At 43.2% G+C, this 18,514-nt stretch overlaps 1 protein-coding gene and 1 pseudogene across 2 annotated transcripts in view; one reads left to right on the top strand and one right to left on the bottom strand.

Annotated features, from left to right (window-relative positions):
* The window catches only part of LOC105547738 (protein SSX5-like), a 17,764-nt gene extending 13,781 nt beyond the window's left edge, over positions 1–3,983 (top strand). Inside the window, exons 7-8 of the mRNA XM_011991440.1 lie at positions 2,694–2,798; positions 3,570–3,983. Of these exons, the coding sequence (XP_011846830.1) occupies positions 2,694–2,794 (101 nt within the window). The 3' untranslated portion in view covers positions 2,795–2,798; positions 3,570–3,983. The remainder of the gene's footprint in view (positions 1–2,693; positions 2,799–3,569) is intronic.
* A 4,545-nt stretch (positions 3,984–8,528) lies between these two features.
* On the bottom strand, positions 8,529–10,632 carry LOC105547748 (annotated as a pseudogene). The gene is made up of 3 exons (XR_001007262.1): positions 10,368–10,632; positions 9,013–10,060; positions 8,529–8,723 (listed from the first exon to the last, which is right to left on the bottom strand). The product of XR_001007262.1 is annotated as an ornithine aminotransferase, mitochondrial pseudogene (transcript).
* Between the last annotated feature and the right edge of the window lie 7,882 nt (positions 10,633–18,514).

The following is an 18,514-nucleotide window of genomic DNA, read 5'->3' as shown; positions in this document are numbered from 1 at the left end:
GCACTATTCACAATAGCAAAGACTTGGAACCAACCCAAATGTCCATCAATGACAGACTGGATTAAGAAAATGTGGCACATATACACCATGGAATACTATGCAGCCATAAAAAGGATAAGTTCATGTCCCTTGTAGGGACATGGATGAAGCTGGAAACCATCATTCTGAGCAAACTATCACAAGGACAGAAAACCCAACACCACATGTTCTCACTCATAGGTGGGAATTGAACAATGAGAACACTTGGGCACAGGGTGGGGAACATCGCACACTGGTGCCTGTCATGGGATGGGGGGCTGGGGGAAGGATAGCATTAGGAGATACACCTAATGTAAAAGACGAGTTAATGGGTGCAGCACACCAACATGGCACGTGTATATATATGTAACAAACTTCCACGTTGTGCACATGTACCCTAGAATTTAAAGTGTAATTAAAAAAAAAAAAAAAAAAAAAAACAAGACTTGGAGCAACTCTTCCAAATTTCTCAGCTCCAGCTCCAGATTCCTAGTCCATAAGATGGAAATACAGAATCATAGTTCATAAATTGTTGGGAGGCATTAAATTTAATCTAGAAGGCCTGATGACATAAAAGGTGCTCAAGCAATTCTATCTGTGATAACCTGGGATCATATCTTACTCAGCTCAATGCCTGATACCCAATATAGGTGTACTTCAGAGATATTGTCAGTTCGGTTCCAGACCACTGCAATCAAGTGAGTCACACACATTGCCTTTTTGGTTTCGCAGTGCATAAAAACATTACATTTACACTATACTGCAGTCTACTAATTGTGCAATAGCATTATGTCTAAAAATGTACATACCTTAATTTTAAAATAATTCATTGATTAAAAAATGCTAACAATCTTCTGAGCCTTCAGTGAGTCACACTCTTTTTGCTGGTGGAGGGTCTTGCCTCGGTGTTGATGGCTGCTGGCTGATCAAAGTGGTGGTTGCTGAAGGGTGGAGTGGCTGTGGCAGTTTCTTAAAATAACACAATGAAATTTGCCACATCAGTTAGCTCTCCCTTTCTTGAAGGATTTCTCTGTAGTATGTGATGCTATTGGATAGCATTTTGCCCACAGTAGAACTTTCACAGTTGGAGTCAATCCACTCTAGCTATGAAAGTCCTAGATGGCATCTCCTTCCAATAGAAGGCTAGTTTATCTACATTGAAAATCAGTTGTTTAGTGGAGCCACCTCCATCAGTGATCTTAGCTAGATCTTCTGGGTAAGTTGCTGCAGCTTCTCCATCAGGGTTTGCTGCTTCACCTTGCACTTTTATGTTATGGAGACGGCTTCTTTCCTTAAACCTCATGAACCATCCTCTGCTAGCTTCACACGTTTCTCCTGCAGCTTCTTCACCTCTCTCAGCTTTCATGGACTTGAAGAGAGTTCTGGTCTTGCTCTGAATTAGACTTTGGTTTAAGGGAATGTTGTGGCTGGTTTCAAGTTCTATCCTGACCACTCAAACTTCCTCTATTTCAACAGTAAGGCTGTTTTGCTTTCTTATTCTTCTGTTCACTGGAGTATTAGTATTAGTATTTCCTTCAAGAACTTTTCCTTTGCAGTATATACTATTATTTCCTTCAAGAACGTTTCCTTTGCATTATATACTATAATTTCCTTCAAGAACTTTTCCTTTGCATTCACAGCTTGGCTGTTTGGTACAAGAGGCAGAGCTTTCAGCCTATCTTGGCTTTCAGCACGCCTTCCTCACTAAGCTTAGCCATTTCTAGCTTCTGATTTAAAGTGAGAGACATGCGACTCTTCCTTTCATTGGAACATTTGACAGCCATTGTAGGGTCGTTAATAATCCTCATTTCAGTGTTGCTGTGTCTCAGAAAATAGGGAGGCCCAAGAAGAGGAGGAGAGATGGGGAACAGCTCATCGGTGGAGCAGTCAGAACACACGCAACATTGGCCGATTAAGTTTGTCATTGTCTATGGGTGCAGTTCCTGGTACCCCCAAAACAATTACACACAAGAGGGTGATTATAGTCAATAATAACTTAATTGTACATTTAAAAAATCTTTAAAAGAGTGTAAACGGATTGTTTGCAACACAAGGATAAATGTTGGAGGGCATGGAGACCCTATTTTCCATGATGTGATTATTACGCATGGCATGCCTGTATCAAAGCATCTCATGTACCCCATAAGTATATACACCTACTGTGGACCCACAAAAATAAAAAACAAAATTATTTTAAAAGACTAAAGAACAACAAAAACAATTGCAGTAATAACATTAATGCTCACTGATGACAGATCACCATAACAGACATAATAATAATGAAAAAGTATAAAATTGGTGAGAATTTCAAAAAAAAATTGCAGTATCTGCGAAGCACTATAAAAATGAGGTGCCATAAAACAAGGTATGCCTGTGTGCCCTTAACAAATACGTGCTGAATGAAAGGAGGTATCCATGAACGTTCCTGTGAGTAAAGAGGTTGGGAATTTAAACCTGACAATGAACGGAGCCAGAAGTTAAAACTTTAATGGGCATTTGACCTGTATTGGTGTGGGTCTAAGGCCTCAGCCTCTCTAGCCAGAGAATGTGAAAAACTGGATAAAGAAGGCCCATGGGCACTTGGGAGCGGGGAGGCATCTCCTGTTTTTGAGAAAACAGAGCCTAACACTCTTCAACCTACCCAACCCTCATCTTCCAACTCTTCTCCATCATAGGACCCAAAAGGGAGAAACATGCCTGGACCCACAGACTGCGTGAGAGAAAGCATCCGGTGATTTATGAAGAGATCAGCGACCCTGAGGAAGACGACGAGTAACTCCGTAAGTGAACCTTCGGCTCATCCCCCACATCCCTGCAGATGGGCTATTCTGTTACGGTACCGGTATCCCATCTTGTCACTTGTTCCCCAAATCATTCCCTTCTCATAATTTTCTAGGGTACAGCATTGAGGCTGAATGAATAAATTTCCCATGCTCTTTCGTATTTCTTTTTTTTTTTTTTTTTTTTTGAGACAGAGTCTCACTTTGTCGCTCAGGCATGATCTCTGCTCACTGCAAGCTCCACCTCCGGGGTTCACGCTATTCTGCCTCAGCCTCCCCAATAGCTAGGACTACAGCGCCTGCCACCATGTCCGGCTAAATGTTTTTGTATTTTTAATAGAGACGTGGTTTCCCCATATTAGCCAGGATGGTCTCTGTCTCCTGACCTCGTGATCTGCCCACCTCGGCTTCCCAAAGTGCTGGGATTACAGGCATAATCCACCGCATCCGGCCGATTTCGCATTCTCTCTTTACTCCCTGGCCTGTACATCCAGGGATGCTCCCTACCCAGGATGCTGTGGATTCCCAAACCCCAGGTCAGCCCCGATATGCGGGCCACACCTTCCTCTAGCCTAGTAATTGATAATCCAGGAGAGGAAGTCACTGTGGCATGTGCGGATGGTTCACTTCAAGGAACCGTGGAAGGCCTGTGTGGGTCCTGAGGTAGGGCAGAATCGGAGTGTGCAGGGTCTGCAGGTCAGGAGTTGAGATTGAGTTATTGGGCAGTGGGAACTCACTGCCACTTACTTTCCTTCTCTCTTCTTGCCTCAGCCTCAGGGATATGACACATGCCCACAATGAGAAGCAGAACGTGGTGACCTTTCACGAACATGGGCATGGCTGTGGACCCCTCGTCATCAGGTGTATAGCAAGTCAAAGCAAGTGTTCACAACAGTGAAAAGTTGAGCATCATTTTTCTTAGTGTGCCAAGAGTTCAATGTTAGCATTTCCGTTGTATTTTCTTGCAGTATGCCATTCTGTTAGATACTAGTGTTTTCATTGATGAGTAAGACATACTTAATGCATATTTCGGTTCGGGTATCCATGCATCTACCTCAGAAAACAAGTATTGTCAGGTATTCTCTCCATAGAACAGCACTACCCTCCTTTCTCCCCAGATGTGACTACTGAGGTCAGGTCTGAGTGTTTAATTTCCGATTTTTTCCTCTGCATTTACACACACACTACACTCACGCACACACACACACTAAGTACCAGTAGAAGCATCTCCCATCTGCTTTTCTCCAGTGCCATGCGCCCTGGTCAAGCCCCGCTCACTGTTTCCTGTTCAGCATGCATTCCCCTTATCCGATTCCCATGTATCAGTCACTGACAGTTAATAAACATTTGCAAACGTTCCCCAGTTGTTTGCTCCTCTCACTGTTGTACACACAGCTCTGTGCACGTGTGTGAATATTTCTTTAGGAGAGATTCTTAGAAGTGGAATTGCTGCATCAAAGGAGTCATTTATTCAACAAAACCCTAATGAGTGCGTACTCCTGCTGAGCGCTGTTCTAGGTGCTGGAGAGACATCAGGGAACAAGGCAGGCAGATGTTGCTGACCACCATTCTAGAGGAGGATGTTTCCGGTTGCTGGGTGTTTGCTTTTTTCTTCTAGAGACGGGGTCTTGCTCTATCCAGGCTGGAGTGCAGTGGCATGATCATAGCTCAGTGCAGCCTTGAACTGCTGGGCTCAAGCGATCCTCCCTCCTCAGCCTCCGAAGTAGCTGTGACTACAGGCACCCACCACCACACCCCACTAACTTTTTTAGGTTTTGTCAAGAGAGTCTCGCTATGTTACCCAGGCTGGTCTCGAACTCCTAGGCTCAAGAGATCCTCCCGCCTTGGCCTCCTAAAGAGCTGGGATTACAGGCATGAACCACTGTGCCTGGCCTCCAGTTTTTATTTTGATAGAGACTATACACTTCATTCCTGAAGCAGGATTCTGCAGCAGGTGGTTGGGCATCTTGGCCTTTGCTCTCTGCATGATTTTGGGGTTCAAGGGCTGGGACGGTCTATTTAGAAGTATGTGGGAGGAGACATAGATGAAATCATCATCTGGGGAACGTGGAGGAATGAGGAAGATGGGTGCACAGTAGACCCTGTGATGGACAGGGAATAGAAGAGTCCACTTAGTCTCCATGCAGGGGAGCAACGGTGGGAAAGTCCCCTGGACAGAAGCATGAGACTGCCCATCAAGGGTCTCACCAACCAAGGGCCTGGGTGCTGGGGTGGGGACGATGATTGGGGAATGGGTCAGTTCTTTCTCACAGGTACCACTGCACAGTGCAGAGGGGAAACAGTTGTGGGGCAGGGAAGGGCAGAGGGGAGTCTGTTTTTAAATCATTGAGTGCGAATGGAGACCATTAAGACTCACACCTATAATCCCAGCACTTTGGGAGGCCAAGACAGGCAGATCACTTGAGGTCAGGAGCTCAAGACCAATCTGGCCAACATGGAGAAACCATGTCTCAACTAAAAATATAAAAATTAGCCGGGTGTGGTGGCTCACGACTGAAACTCCAGCTACTCAGGAGGCTGAGGCAGGAGAATCGCTTGAACCTGGGAGGCAGAGGTTGCAGTGAGGCGAGATTACCCCACTGCACTCCAGCTTGGGCAACACAAGTGAGACTCCATCTCAAAAAAATATATATGTAGGTAAGACACTTTTTGAAAAAGAAGAGTAAGGTGGGAGGAATGTCTCTACCATATTTCAATATTTCTTATATAGCTACAGAAATCAAGACTGTGTAGTATTGGGAGAATAGACACATAGATCACTGGAACAAAATAGAGAACCTAGAAATAGCTCCACACTGATTTTTTACAAAGAGACAAAGAGAAGGAAGGATTGTCTGCTTAACAAATGGTGCTAGAGAAGTTGCAGAGCCATAAGCCAATTTTAAAAATGACGTAATCTTCATACCTTTATACAAAAAAAAAAACTCAAGTGGATCATAGATTTAAATCTAAAATATAAAACTAAAACTAAAACTTTTACAAGAAAACATAGGAGAAACGTCTGAGATCTAGGGCATAGTAAACAGCTCGAAAAGCATAATCCATAAGGAAAAAAATAAATTAGATTTCATCCAATTTAAAACTTCTGCTCTGCAAGAAACCCTGTTAAAAGGATGGAAAAAACGGTATGGAATGGGAGAATATGTTTGCAAATCACATATACATCCAGAATGTATAATGAATATGTATAGTACTCTCAAAACTCAATGGTAGGCCATGGCTCACGCTTGTAATCCCAGCACTTTGAAAGGTCGAGGTGGATGGAGGGCAGATTTCTTGAGGGCAGGAGTTTGAGACCAGCCTGAGCAACACGGCAAAAACCCATCTCTACTAAAAATACAAAAATTAGGCATGATGGTTCGTGCCTGTAATCCCAGCTACGTGGGAGGCTGAGGCATGAGAATCGCTTGAACCTGGGAAGCGGAGATTGGAGTGAGCCAAGATCATGCCACTGCACTCCAGCCTGGGTAACAGAGCAAGAAGCTCTCTCAAAAACAAACAAGCAAACAAAAACTCAAAAGTAAAAAACAAATAAATAATCCAATTGGAAAATGATCAAAATATATGAACATACATTTCACTGAAGAGGAAATAAGCAAATAAGCACATGAAAAGATGTTCAACACTAATTTGCATCACTAGATGCAAATTAAGACCATGATGAGGTATCACTACACACTTATTACAACAGCTAAAATTAAAAACATAGTGACAACACGAAATGGTGACAAAGATGCAGAGAAATTGGACATCTTGTAAAATGCTGCTGGGAAGGTAAAATCTTACAGCCACTTTGGAAAACTGTTTAGTAGTTTCTTATAAAACTGAACATGCAATGAGCACACAATTCAACAATGACACTTCAGAGAAATTAAAATTTATGCCCATCCAGAAACTTATACGTAATTGTTCATAGCAGCTTTACTTGTAATAGCCAGAAGCTCAAAATAATCAATATGTCCAACAATAAGGGAATGGTCAAACTGTGGTACATCCATACCATGAATTACTACTCACTAATAAGAATGAACTATTGATACACAAAATTTTTTTTTTTTTGAGACAGAGTCTCGCTGTGTTGCCCAGGCTGGAGTGCAGTGGCACCATCTCGGCTCACTGCAAGCTCTGCCTCCCGGGTTCACGCCATTCTCCTGCCTCAGCCTCCTGAGTAGCTGGGACTACAGGTCCCCGCCACCATGCCCGGCTAATTTTTTGTAGTTTTTAGTAGAGACGGGGTTTCACCATGTTAGCCAGGATGGTCTCAATCTCTTGATCTTGTCATCCGCCCACCTCAGCCTCCCAAAGTGCTGGGATTACAGGCATGAGTCGCCATGCCCGGCCTTGATACACAAATATTAATGTCTTGGATGAATCTCCAGAGATTATGCTGAGTGAAATAAGCCCCTAAAATGTTATCTACCCAGGAGGCAAAGAGTTGCAGTGAGCTTAGACACTGCACTCCAGCTTGGGCAACCGAGTGAGACTCCGTCTCAACAACAACAACAACAACAATGAACTATTGATAAACAAATATCAATATTTTGGATGAATCGCCATGGAATTATGCTGAGTGAAATAAGCCCCTAAAACGTTACATACTGTAAGATTTCATTTTTACAGCATTGTAGAAAAGACAAAATTTTAGAAATGAAAAACAGATTAGTGGTTGCCAGGGATTAGGGATGGTGGATGGGAGGAGAGTGGGTATTACTAAAAATAAGTAGCACAAGGGATAACATTGTGGTGATGAAAATGGTTTGTAACTTTTTTGAGACAGAGTTTTGCTCTGTCTCCCAGGCTGGAGTGCAGTGGCACGATCTCTGCTCACTGCAACCTCTGCCTCTCGGGTTCAAGCGATTCTCCTGTCTCAGCCTCCCATGTAGCTGGGATTACAAGTGCGTGCCACCATGCCTGGCTAATTTTTGCATTTTTAGTAGAGAGGGGATTTTTCCATGTTGGCCAGGCTGGTCTCAAACTCCTGACCTCAAGTGATCTGCCCACCTTGGCCTCCCAAAGTGCTGGAACTACAGGCATGAACCACTGCACCCGGCCATGTACTGTATCCTTTTTTTTTTTTTTTTAAATATAAGCTTTATTTTAAATTCAAAGAAATGTTAAACTTTTTTTTACAAATTATAATCAAGCACTCAAACAATTTAGGAATTTTAAACACTAATTCTTAACTGAAAATAATGACATCCATAGAATACATCCTGATGTTGGCCAACATGACGTTTACTTAATATTAGTATTTTATGTATGCTTAACCATTCATTCTTCCTAAAATTCAATGATAACAATGATTTGACTTTATAAGGTAAAGCCTTTTATGTAATACACTAGAGATAACTTTTTCAAATACAAAACATTTATACCAGCAAGGAAATTATGAAAACATATATAAAGTATACTGAAGGATGTGATTTAAAGGCTGTCTGTATACATAGATGCGTTTCACCTTAGAAAGTACACATGCACATCAAAACACTTTTACTGAATATAGATGCCATTACATTCTCTTACATTACAAAGCAAACAGCAGGTTCATAAACGTTCTTCTATTATGTATCAACGGGAAAAAAATATATATTCCAAAAAACGATTTTGAAGACACATGGGAGTGGAATGTGCCCTCATTAAGAGCAGAGCTTTTACAAGACCACCTCTCTCCAGCCAGTTCCCAGGGACCACTGAAAACAGCTGTTACCCTCAGCATGACAAGATGGCCTTGTTAATGATTTCACTGTACTCTCAAATCTCATCCTCCTTGACCCCAGCAGAGGTGAAACTTGATGATGTCACCATGGGTTGGCTTGGCCAGAAGTCCATAATCTTGAAGTTGTAGACACACCTTCCAAGCATCACAATCTTTGGTTTCTTTAATAACAATAGCGTTTAATAATTCTTTTCCTCGCCGGGCACAGTGACTCACGCCTGTAATCCCAACACTTTGGGAGGCAGAGGCAGGTGGATCACCTGAGGTCAGGAGTTTGAGACCAGCTTGATCAACATGGCAAAATCCCATCTCTACCAAAAATACAAAAATTAGTCAGGCATAGTGGCGCGTGCCTGTAATCCCAGCTACTCAGGAGGCTGAGGCAGGAGAATCATTTGAACTCATGAAGCAGAGGTTATAGTGAGCCGATATCACGCCATTACACTCCATCCTGGGCAACCAGAGTGAACCTCTGACTCAAATAAATAAATAAATAAAATAATTATTTTCCTCTTACGGCAGTTACAACATTAGAAGGTAGCTTCATGGGTTCATTTATCAAGATAATACCCATTTTTTCTGCATTTTCAGCAAGGTTTTCTTCTAAAACCTCAAGGACTGCAATGCCCACTCGGCAGCCTAGTGGATTGCCACCATATGTGGACCCATATTCCCCTAGCTTAATGGTCAGCATTATGTCATCGTCCCACAGCACCACCGACACAGAGTATCAGCCCCCAGAAAGGGCCCTTCCAAGGAGGACTATGTCAGGTCTGACATCTTCATGATCAACAGCCAGCCATCTACCAGTTCTGGCCAATCCTGACTGTATTTCATCAGCAATATATAGATCTGGTGCCTGGTGCAGAACTCTCGCACTCCCATTAGGTAACCTGGATCTGCAACACACCCGCTTCACCCTGAATTGGTTCTACCATGAACACAGCCACTTTGGGATTCTGAAAAGCACGCTCCAGTGCAGGCAGATCATTGCAGGGAATGACGTCAAATCCCGGCATAAATGGTCCAAAACCGTCGTAACTGGTCGGGTCTGTGGAAGTGGAGATAGCAGACAATGTCCTACCCCAAAAGTTTCCAGCTGCTAAAACAACCTTTGCTTTGTGTTTCTGAATGTCCTTCACTGTATAGTCCCGCCTATGAGCTAGTTTACAGGCAGTCTCTCCAGCTTCCATTCCTGTATTCATAGGAAGAACTTTGTGGTAGTTGAAAAGTTTAGTAATATACTCCTCATATTCACCAAGTACGTTATTATAGAAAGCTCTAGAGGTTAAGGTCAATTTGTTCCCTTAACTCTTAGCGCATTCACAATCTTGGGGTGACAATGCCCTTGGTTGACAGCACTGTAAGAACTCAGGAAGTCAAAATATTTTCTGCCTTCTATATCCCATAAGTAAATACATTTTCCTCTCTCCAGGGCTACAGGTAAAGGAGGGTAATTGTGTGCACCACACTTAGATTCCCTTTCAAAAATGTAATCAGAAGTTGGAGGTCCTTGGACTGTTTTCTTTGGGGTTTTTTTGTTTGTTTGTTTGGAGACGGAGTTTTGCTCTTGTTGCCCAGGCTGTAGTGCAATGGCGCAATCTTGGCTCACTGCAACCTCTGCCTCCCGGTTTCAAGCAATTCTCCTGCCTCAGCCTCCCAAGTAGCTGGGATTACAGGCATGCACCACGGTACTGGGCTAATTTTGTACTTTTAGTAGAGATGGGGGTTTCTCCATGTTGGCCAGGCTGGTCTCGAACTCCCAACCTCAGGTGATCTGCCCGCCTTGGCCTCCCAAATTGCTGGGATTACAGGCGTGAGCCACTGCGCACAGTCTGGATTGTTTTTTTAGTTGCAACAGATATAGCAGAAGCCACTGAAGAATGAGCTCCACCACTAAGTTCAGCAAACCTCTGCAAAGGTGCTAATTTGGAAAACATTGTGTCCTTCAAGTAGAAAAACCACAGATCGACTATTTTTTTCTTCCCATGGTTCAGACTAGAATACAGATTTTTAACCCAAGATCCAGGGACGATCTTCAGAGAGTCCAAAATCTGACAGTGCCTGAGGACCACCCGGGACATGCGACATCTACAAAGTGCAGCCATGTTCTGTGTCTTGATTATGGTGTTGGTTACAGGAGTCTACACATGGGATAAAAAGGCATAGGACTATACACACTATTGTACCAATGTCAATTTCCTGGTTTTGATATTGTACTATAGTATTTTTACACTTCTATAGTATAGAGGAAACTGAGTAAAGGGTATATGGGACATCTCTGTACTATTTTTGCAATTTCCCATAAATCTATATTATTCCCAAGTAAAAAGGGTAAAACATATAATCTTTTTTGAGACCTTGTCATCCAGGCTGGAGTGCAGTGGGGCAATTATAGCTCACTGCAGCCTCGAACTCCTGGGATCAAGCAATCCTCCTGCCTCAGCCTCCCAAGTAGCTAGGACTACAGGCACATGCCACCATACCCAGCTATTTTTTTTTTTTTAGAGATGGGGTCTTACTATGTTGCCCAAGCTAAAAATACATTTCTTAATGAAAGATCAGGATGAGAAACAACAGGCTTATGTGAATACCTGCACAATAACCAAATACAACTTCTAGAAGTGAAAATGGTGATTTAAATAATTAATAAACGTATTAAACTGCAGATGAGACACAAATGAAGAAATAATTAGTGAACTAAAATATAGCTCTGAGGAAAACAGACAATTAGAGATAAAGAAACAGAAAATAGGCCGGGCGTGGTGGCTCAAGCCTGTAATCCCAGCACTTTGGGAGGCCGAGGCGGGTGGATCTCCTGAGGTCAGGCGTTCCAGACCAGCCTGACCAACATGGTGAAACCCCATCTCTACTAAAAACACAAAAGTTAGCCAGGCATGGTGACGCATGCCTGTAATCCCAGCTACTCAGGAGGCTGAGGCACGAGAATCGCTTGCACCCGGGAAGTGGAGGTTGCAGTGAGCCGAGATTGCGCCATTGCACTCCAGCCTGGACGAGAGTGAAACTCCGTGTCAAAAACAAAAACAAAAAAGAAATGGAAAATATAAAGATATGGAGGATAGAATGAAAAGAGCTCACATATATTGAACACAAATTATAGAAAGGGAGAATAGAAAGATTTATGGAGAACAATGTTCAAAGGGATAATGGCTGAGAATTTTCCAGCTTTGGTAAAAAGCACCAATGCTCCTTATGTGAGCTTACCCAGACCTATTACTTTATTATTTAAGGAATTATTTACTAAAACGCATGTTGCTTTAATGTAGTTTAATTATAATCCAGTGTTCATTAAGATGATGTCATTTGGAAAAATACTGATTGGGAGCATTTGAGGATCATAAATTTGAAGTGGTGCTAAAATACTAGGCCGCATTAGACCATGTGGAGAAAGAAAAAGTAACAAAAATAAAGTTCTAGGCCACAATAACACAAACATTGAAAAAGAAGGAGATTAAAGTAATCAAAGGACGTGTGAAAATGAAAACTAAAGTTATCAATCAAATTTAAACCTTTTAAAGTCAAGTAATGATGTTTAAAATGTTTAATGTTGCTAACACAAAGTAAATGGTGGAATAGAGAACTCCAAAAATCTATGCCTCTATAAAAATCAGTGAAAAAACTGGCAAAAACTGTCAGAATCAACTTTTTCAGAACTGTGAAAACTAACCGAAAGCTTGTAACAAGCAGAGGAATGTTTAATCAAGAAAAACCAGCTGAGTGGTTCACGCCTGTAATCCAGCACTTCAGGAGGCCGAGGCAGGCGGATCACCTGAGGTCAGGAGTTCGAGACCAGCCTGGCCAACATGGTGAAACCCCGTCTCTACTAAAAATACAAAAATTAGCTAGGCGTGGTGGCACGTGTCTGTAATCTCCACTGCTCAGGAGGCTGACTCGAGAATTGCTTGAACCCGGGAAGTGGAGGTTGCAGTGAGCTGAGATGGCACCACTGCACTCCAGCCTGGGCAGCAGAGCAAGACTGTCAAAGAAAAAAAGAAAAAGAAAGAAAAAGGAAGGAGGGAGGGAGGGAGGAAGGAAGGAAGGGAGAAAAACCAGCTGAATCTCCGTGAGAACTGTAAGCTTTGTGGTATTTTAACTTACCCTCGCCCCATCTCCTGCTCCCAGCTTGGTGGTAGCCCTGAAGATAATGATCTGCATTCCCAGTACAGGTACCAGTACCGGAGAGAAAAGAATGGACCTTTCACAAAGAATTACAGTTGTTTGTTTTGACTTATCTGGTGGTTCCCTGGAAGAACCCACTTGAAAGGCTTGTCTTCATTTGACTTCACTCAAACTGACACTACAACCTGGGGTAGTGAATAGCAGTTGGGGAAAACAATACATCAACCAACAAGCTTAAAAGGAAAGGTTGGAGGCCAGGCGCAGTGGCTCATGCCTGTAATCCCAGCACTTTGGGAGGCTGAGGCAGGTGGATCACGAGGTCAAGAGATCGAGACCATCCTGGCCAACATGGTCTCTACTAGACACCCAGTCTCTACTAAAAATACAAAAATTAGCTAGGCATGGTGGTGTGCACCTGTAATCCTAGCTACTCAGGAGGCTGAGGCAGGAGAATTGCTTGAATCTTGGAGGCTGAGGTTGCAGTGAGCCGAGATCACGTCACTGCACTCCAGCCTGGTGACAGAGCGAGACTCCATCTCAAAAAAAAAAAGAAAAGAAAAGAAAGAAAGGCTGGAAAATGGGATATCTATTGGGGCTTGAATAACTCCAACATATGCCTCGGAATCTAGAAGGCCACACACATATGCCCTGGGCTGCAGCTAGGCAAATGCCCACAGAAGACCTAAGTAGGCTTTAAGCTCTCACCTCTGACAGACCTCTCGAGGCTCTGAGCAAGCAGGAAGAGAAAGATAAGGCAACATTGTAAACTGCCAGGCTGAGTGCAGAAGGTATGTCCCAACACACACACAGATCCCCTTGGCAAAGACTGGGAGACATACTGGTTCCAGGCATAAAGAAATCTCTATTCAATCATTAGTGGCCACTAAGCTAACCAAGCGACTTCAGTGGTCACAGAGGACAAGGAATAGAGACTACAGAATTTGTTCAGGAAAAAACTAAACAAACTTGTGTTTTGAGACAGGGTCTTGCTCTGTCTCTCAGGCTGGAGTACAGTGGCATTAACATGGCTCACTGCAGCCTTGATCTCCCAGGCTCAAGCAATCCTCCGGCATCAGCCTCCTGAGTAGCTGGGACTATAGGCATGTGCACCACACCAAGCTAATTTATTTTTTTTTAGAGATGGGGTCTCACTATGTTGCCCCAGCTGGTCTCAAACTCCTAGGCTCAAATGATCCTCCTGCCTTGGCCTCCCAAAGTTCTGGGATTACAGGCATGAGCCACCAAGCTCAGCCTAAACAAACATTAAAAACAAACAAACAAAACAGCAACAAGAAACCCTAGGGAGGGGACAGAATCTGGTTTCCAGAGTTGCCACATTGTATTATTTGAAATGTCCAGTCTTCAATAAAAAATTATGACACATGCAAAAAAAGAAGAAAATATGACCCATCCACAGAATAAAGAAAAAAGACCATCTATAGAAACCGTCCCTGAGAAAGCCCAGATGTTGGGTTTTCCTGTTTTCTCTTAATGTTTTATTACTTTTTTTTTTTTCTTTTGAGACAGAGTTTCGCTCTGTCACCCAGGCTGGGGTGCAGTGGTGCGATCTCGGCTCACTGCCATCTCTGCCTCCCGGACTCAAGCAATTCTCCTGCCTCAGCCTCCCAAGTAGCTGGGACTACATGCACCCACTACCACACCTGGCTAATTTTTGTATTTTTAGTAGAGACAGGGTTTCACCATATTGGCCAGGCTGGTCTTGAACTCCTGACCTCAAGTGATCCACCCGCCTTGGCCTCCCAAAGTGCTGGGATCACAGGTGTGAGCCACCACGCCCAGCCAGATGCTGGGTTTTCTAATAAAAAGACTTTAAATGAGCTATTTAAAATATGTCCAAAAACCTCAAAGAAACTATGTCTAAAGAACTAAAGTATAGAAACAATATCTCACCAAATAGAGAATATCAGTACAGACATAGAAATATAAAAAACGAACCAAATAGAAATTTCTGGAGTTTAAAAGTGTAATAACCAAAATGAAAAATTCATCTTCTGCTGGTGCGAGGAGTAGGGACATCGCCCTCATCTCTTTTTGGGGTGCTTTCTGTTAAATAAGAAGACTTGCTTTTTTTTCTTTTTGAGACAAGGTCTCACTCTGTTGCCCAGGCTGGAGTACAGCAGTGCAATCACAGCTCACTGCAGCCCTGAACTCCTAGGTTCAAGCAATTCTCCCACCTCAGCCTCCCTAAGTAGCTGGGACTGCAGATGCAAACCACCATGCCCAACTAATTTAAAAAAAAAAAAAAAAAAATTGGGGCCGGGCATGGGAGCTCACACCTGTACTCTCAGCACTTTGGGAGGTCAAGGCAGGCGGATCACCTGAGGTCAGGAGTTTGAGATCAGCCTGGCCAACATGGTGAAACCCTGTCTCTACTAAAAATATAAAAATTAGCTGGGCATGGTGGCACATGCCTGTAGTCCCAGCTACTCGGGAGGCTGAAACAGGAAAATCGCTTGAACCTGGGAGGCAGAGGTTGCAGTGAGCCAAGATCGCACCATTGCACTCCAGCCTGAGCAACAAAGCAAGACTCTGTCTCTAAATAAATAGATAAATAAATAAATAAATATTGTGTAGGGACAGGATCTCACTTTGTTGCCCAGGTTGGTCTCAAATTCCTGGCCTCAAGGCATCCTCCTTCCTTAGCCTCCCAAAGTGCCGAGATTACAGACATGAGTCATCATGCCAGCCAAGACTTGCAGTTTTAAGGCCAGGTGCTGGAATTTCAGGTTACCATTATTATCAGAAAGAATGACTTGTTGAGCTTAAGTTTAGTGGCAGTAAAGGGAGTGGACAAAGCTATATAAGAGCAATGTTTTGTATAGAAATTAAGTTGGTATTAATCTGAACTAGATCGCTAAAAATTAAGATGTTATTTTTAATCGCTAGTATGGTTTGAATGTGTCCCCTCCAAAATTCAGGTGTTGTCAATGTGGCAGTACTAAGAGATAGGGTCTTTAAGAAGTGACTAGGCTATGAGGGGTTCTCCCTCATAAATGAGATTAGGTGTCCTTATAAATGAGATGGTGGGAGTTGCTTCTCTCATGTCCTTCTGCCTTCTGCCATATGAGAATGCAGCAAAAAGCCCTGATCAGATGCTGGTGCCTTGATCTTGGACTTTCCAGCCTCCAGAACTGTGAGAAAATAAATGTCTGTTCTATACAAATTACCCAGTCTGAAGTATTCTGTCACAGCAGCACTAAAAGACTACTAAAATCCCCTAAGTAGGACTTGCATCCCAAGGAAGTGTAAGACTTCTGCACTGAAAACTACAAAACATTGCTGAAGGAAATTAAAGACCTAAATAAATGGAAAGGTAGCCCATTTTTCATGGATCAGAAGATTTAATGAAGCACTGATACATACTGTGACATGCATAAACCTTGAAAATATGCTAAATGAAAGAAGCCAGACACAAAAGGCCACAGTGTATGATTCCACTTGTATGAATGCCAAGAATAAGCAAACCCATAGGAACAGAAAGTAGATTCATGGTTCCCGAAGGCTGGGTGGAGTGGGGAGTTACTATTAATGGGTATGAGGTTGCTGGTTTTCTTTTGTTTTGTTTTGTTTTTTGTTTTGTTTTGCTTTTTGAGACAAGGTCTCACTCTGTTGCCCAGGCTGGAGTGCAGTGATCCAATCCAGCTCACTGCAGCCTTGAACTCCTGAGTTCAAGCAATTCTCCCACCTCAGCCTCCCTGAGTAGCTGAGACTGCAGGTGCACACCACCATGCCCAGCTAATTTAAAAAAAATGTAGGGACAGGATCTCATTTTGTTGCCCAGGTTGGTCTCAAATTCCTGGCCTCAAGTCATCCTCTTGCCTTGGCCTCCCAAAGTGCTGGGATTACAAGCATGAGTCATCATGCCCAGCCAAGACTTGCATTTTTAAGGCCCGGTGCTGGAATTTCAGGTTACTGTTATTATCAAAAAGAATGGCTTATTAAGCTTAAGTTTAGTGGCAGTAAGGGATAAAGAACAGTGAAACAAGGAGCGTATAGTATTAATCAACTACAGTCAACTGCCCTATTTGTAAATAGAAGTGGGGAAATAATATATATGTGTAGTAGCTCACAAATGCATAAAAATTATCTGGGAAGATAAGCAAATGTCTCTCAAACATCTAAAAGCTTCCTTCAGGCTGGGCGCGGTGCCTCACACCTGCAATCCTAGCACTTTGGGAGGCCGAGGCAGATCACGAGGTCAGGAGATTGAGACCATCCTGGCTAACATGGTGAAACCCTGTTTCTACTAAAAATACAAAAAGTTAGCCAGGTGTGGTGGCACGCACCTGTAGGCCCAGCTACTCGGGAGGATGAGACAGGAGAATCACTTGAACCTGGGGGGCAGAGGTTGCACTGACCCGAGATCGCGCCGTTGCACTCCAGCCTGGGAGACAAGAGCAAGACTTCGTCTAAAAAATAAAATAAAATAAAATAAGCCGGGTGTGTTGGCATATGCCTGTGGTCCCAGCTACTCGGGAGGCTGAGGTAAGAGAATCACTTGAACCCGGGAAGTTGACGTTGCAGTGAGCCGTGATCTTGCTACTGCACTCCGGGCTGGGTGACAGTGACACCCTGTCTCAAAAAAAAAAAAAAAAAAAAACCTTCTTTCATAAATATGGCTCTTGCCTGTAATCCGAGCACTTTGGGAGGCCAAGGTGGGAGGATCACTTGAGCCCAAGAGTTTGAGACCAGCTGAGGTAACATAGAGAGATCCCATTTCTACTGAAAATTTTAAAGTTATCCAGGCACAGTGGCACATGCCTGTAGTCCCAGCTACTCAGAAGGCTGAGGCAGGAGGATAGCTTGAGCCTGGGAGGCTGAAGCTTCAGTGAGCTGTGATGGCACCACTGCACTCCAGCCTGGGTGACAGAGCAAGACCCTGTCTCAAAAAAAGTTAAAAATTAAAAATTAAAGAATTAGAAATACACACACACACACACACACACACACGTGAATTGTAATGGCAATACCATTTTTTCCATGAGGTTGACAAAAATCTGTTTCATTGCTCAGGCTGTTGACAAGGCTGTGGTGAAAATGGCACTCACATACTCATGCTGGCTTCTCCTTGCTCTTGCTTGGACCAGCCATACTCGTTCCTACCTCGCGGTCCTTGCACCTGTTGCTCCCTCTGCCTGGAACACCCTTTGCCAAAATAACCATGAGGCTTGCTCCTTTCAGCCAACCTAGGACCAAACTTATTGTCCCCTCTTCAGCAAGGTCTCACTGAACGCCTCCTCACCCATCACCTCCCCACACCACTCTCACATCGCTCATTTTCTTCATTGCACTCATCTTTATGAGGAATTATTTCTCTTTTCTTCTCTTTGTTAGGTCAGAGGTCAGCTAACATTTTCTGAAAAGGACCAGAGAGTCAATAGCTCAGGCTTTGCAGGCCATATGGTCTCTGTTGCAAATCCTCAGCTCTGCACGAGAAAGCCACAAACAATATGTAAATGAAGAAGACACTGTAAATGATATGTAAATAATTTACAGACACTGAAATTGATATGTAAATTATTTAGACACTGAAATTTGAATTTCATATAATTTCCAAGTGTCACAGAATATTATTTCTTTTAATAACATTTTTTCATTTTCTTTTCTTTTTTTGAGACAGATTGGAGTGCAGTGGTGAGATCTCGGCTCACTGCAAACTCTGATTCCTGAGCTCAAGCGATTCTCCTGCCTCAGCCTCCTGAGTAGCTGAGATTACAGGCACGTACCACCATGCCTGGCTGATTTTTGTAGTTTTAACAGAAACGGGGTTTCACCATGTTGGCCAGGCTGGTCTAGAACTCCTGACCTCAGGTGATCT

The sequence above is a fragment of the Mandrillus leucophaeus genome, unplaced genomic scaffold (assembly GCF_000951045.1).
Source record: "Mandrillus leucophaeus isolate KB7577 unplaced genomic scaffold, Mleu.le_1.0 Scaffold395, whole genome shotgun sequence".
Lineage (NCBI taxonomy): Eukaryota > Metazoa > Chordata > Mammalia > Primates > Cercopithecidae > Mandrillus > Mandrillus leucophaeus.
This window is presented reverse-complemented; position numbering and strand designations above follow the sequence as displayed.